This window comes from Mus musculus, chromosome 3, assembly GCF_000001635.26.
Source record: "Mus musculus strain C57BL/6J chromosome 3, GRCm38.p6 C57BL/6J".
In the NCBI taxonomy this organism is placed as follows: domain Eukaryota; kingdom Metazoa; phylum Chordata; class Mammalia; order Rodentia; family Muridae; genus Mus; species Mus musculus.
Genome location: NC_000069.6, coordinates 92,407,783 through 92,410,642, shown reverse-complemented (window position 1 = coordinate 92,410,642; position 2,860 = coordinate 92,407,783). Strand labels below are relative to the sequence as shown.

Genomic DNA, 2,860 nt, shown 5'->3' with positions numbered 1-2,860 from the left:
CTGTGGATATGGTGTTTCATCATAGCAAAAACATCTCTTACTAAGAAACTAATTATTCTTTGACATGATCTAAAATTCTGTCAAAACCTGATTACAGCAAATTGCCAAGCAGAGCAAGATTTAGAAATAAAGAAACATGACCATATTATAACAATAAAAAAGCAATTTTTGAAGAAAGTTGCTGAGGTCCAGCATGAGGAGTGTCTCGACAAAGGCAGGAATGGGAGCGGTGCTGATTCAATAATGACTCAAAGTCAGTAGTGGATGTACCCTGTCAGTTCACGCATTCTCTCTGTTCCCTGAAGGTTCTCATCATCCTTCCTTATTCTCATTTTTGAACAGAAAGCTTGAAACCAGTCTTTTTTTTTTTTTTAAATTACATCATTAAGGCTTTGATCACTGTTAATAATCTTAAAAATTCTTAAATTTATATAAATTCTATGAATTCCAGATCAATAGTCCCAACCCCTATTTCCTTAGAGCAGAAACTAAATACAAAACAAAAGAACATTTCTTTATAGGTTTTACACAACCCTGTTATTCATGGGTAGCTGGGTACAGCTCTTGCGCTTTCCTGTTACAGCAGACAGCAATCTTTAATAACTGCTTTCATGTAAGAACAGAAAGATGACAAACTACTAAAATTAGGATGATTCCTTACAAACTTTTAAAATTTATGTAAGGAAAGAGGCTTGCCCTCTCTAATATCTTTCCAGGCATTATCATCTTTAATACTTCAAATAACTAGAAAAAACAAATTACTAACATTTTATATGATTCTATATCATCTTTTAATTCTCTAATCTTTGTTTCCTCATCCTAGCAATTCTATAGCCTCATGTACTTTCCATTTAATACTATTTATTTCCAAATCTTATGTAAATTTAAATATTTTCTATCTATACCCTTTTTTTCTTAGACCACTTTAACTTTCTATCCTTGATGTCCCCAAGTTCACGCTGACTAATTAATACAGCAGTCATTGGACCAGAGGGTACGTGTGTCTCCTCATGATTCCAAATTCAAGGCCAATCTGGCAATGAATTATTTCTACAAAGGACCATGTAGGTTTTATGGTCTTTGTAGTTATATTGTCTAGATCCTTTCCTAAGGTTCTAAAGGCTAAGCAGAAGGTCTGTTCCTTGTCCTACACAGCCTCAAGAACATCTCCATTCCTCATTCCTGAGAACCACATCTGTTTCATTTATTACAGTGTGATTAGCTCTGAGTAATTGGAAAAATATATTCCCTGGAAAGAAAGGTTAAAAGTAAAATAGTAAAGACAGCAAGCAGATCAGTTTCAGGGGCAAGAACTGTGTCACATCTACTCTTTCACAGCCATACTGGACCAGGCAGAAAATAAACAAGAATACCTTCAACAAGACGGTACTTTATTCAGGAAATGAAAAAACAGTGAGATCTAGCTTGCCAAAGTGACAGAGAGATTTGAAAAATGGTCTACTGAACCATGCAAGAAGGATCATTCTCTGCAGGCCCTTTACAGCAGCAGGATTATCATCTCAGGTTAATGCCTTCCCTATCAGAGATAATCACTGGCATGTAGAAGGAGGTGCTATGTGGAGCAAATTCTTCTGCATCTGTGACAGACTCTGAAGGGAAGACATCAGTTGTTGCTATGGAGGCATGTGAGATGGAGTTCCTCTTCTTCTCTTGGTCTCGATGAATGCTGAGGCATTCACTTGCTTTTGGGTGGGCACTTCTGCTGGCATGGTGGAGGAGGTTGCACAGGAGGGCATTTCTGCTGGTATGAGGGAGGGGGACATGACTCAGGACAAGGCTCAGGGCACTTTGGAGGAGGACAAGGTTCAGGACACTGTGGAGGAGGACAAGGCTCAGGGCACTTCTTGGGTGGGCACACAGGTGGAGGCTGGCAAGGCTGCTTGCACTGCTGCTGTTGGTAAGACATAGTGCTGAATTCTCAGGATCTGAAAGAAATTACATGAAAGTGTTCAGGGCTGATCCCCACCAAGATTGATAGAGACTTGTAACATCATTTTATCATTCTTTTCTCTCTCTGGCCGTAAACATGATTCCTCAAATCCTGTTTTAGTAGACTCTGGCTTTTTTCTTTCTTGTCAGTAATCTGTTGCATGTAACCTTGAAAAATCCTTTTTTGAATCATACCTTCTTTTTCAGGAGAAAACATTTTATTCCAATGAAACAAACAATGTCTTTACACAAAGCAACACTTTCAAGATAGGCAGTCAAGCTCTGGTGCCCTGAGGAATCTCAAAACCAATTCCAGAACTTTTCACTCTCTATATCATGACAGTAGGTTGTCTGAGTTTGTACAATAAAGGACAGCTAAGGAAAATCTCAGGTCTAATACCTGCATAAGTTATATGACATTTCAAAGAACACCAAATGATGCATATGAAAGATAAATGTACTATGTTCAACTGCCTGCCAAATGAAAGAAAAAGCTACTTGTCTAAGTTGACTAGTAGATCCATTGCTAAATTTCTGACTGCTAGATAGGTAGCAGCCAAGCCATGATCAAAACCATATTCAAAAAACTTACTTCTTCAAAACTTACTACAGCCCACAGAGAGACCATTAAGACAGACCAAATCAAGAAACAACACTCACCTACTTCTCCGAAGTAGTCTAGAACTTGAATACCAGGAGTCTGCAGACAACCAGCCAAGGATCTCTTTATAAGACTGGCTGTCCAGCCTAATGGAAGCACTTGTGACTGATAGAAGGCAGGTCCAAGAATTGCCCAACCAAAATGCAAATCCACGCATGACTAGCTTGACTGGGACTCTACAGAATAGAAAATACCTTGTTCCTGGACATCATCATTGTTCAGTCCTGTGACTCAGTGAGCCCTTCTGTC

The 2,860-nt window shown here is 38.7% G+C and overlaps 1 protein-coding gene across 1 annotated transcript; it reads right to left on the bottom strand.

Annotated features, from left to right (window-relative positions):
* Positions 1 to 1,371: 1,371 nt before the first annotated feature.
* Sprr2i (small proline-rich protein 2I) lies at positions 1,372 to 2,652 on the bottom strand. The gene is made up of 2 exons (NM_011475.3): positions 2,611 to 2,652; positions 1,372 to 1,946 (listed from the first exon to the last, which is right to left on the bottom strand). The coding sequence occupies exon 2, from the start codon at positions 1,925 to 1,927 to the stop codon at positions 1,697 to 1,699; it is 231 nt and encodes a 76-aa protein (NP_035605.1). The 5' UTR covers positions 1,928 to 1,946; positions 2,611 to 2,652; the 3' UTR covers positions 1,372 to 1,696.
* Positions 2,653 to 2,860: the final 208 nt, after the last annotated feature.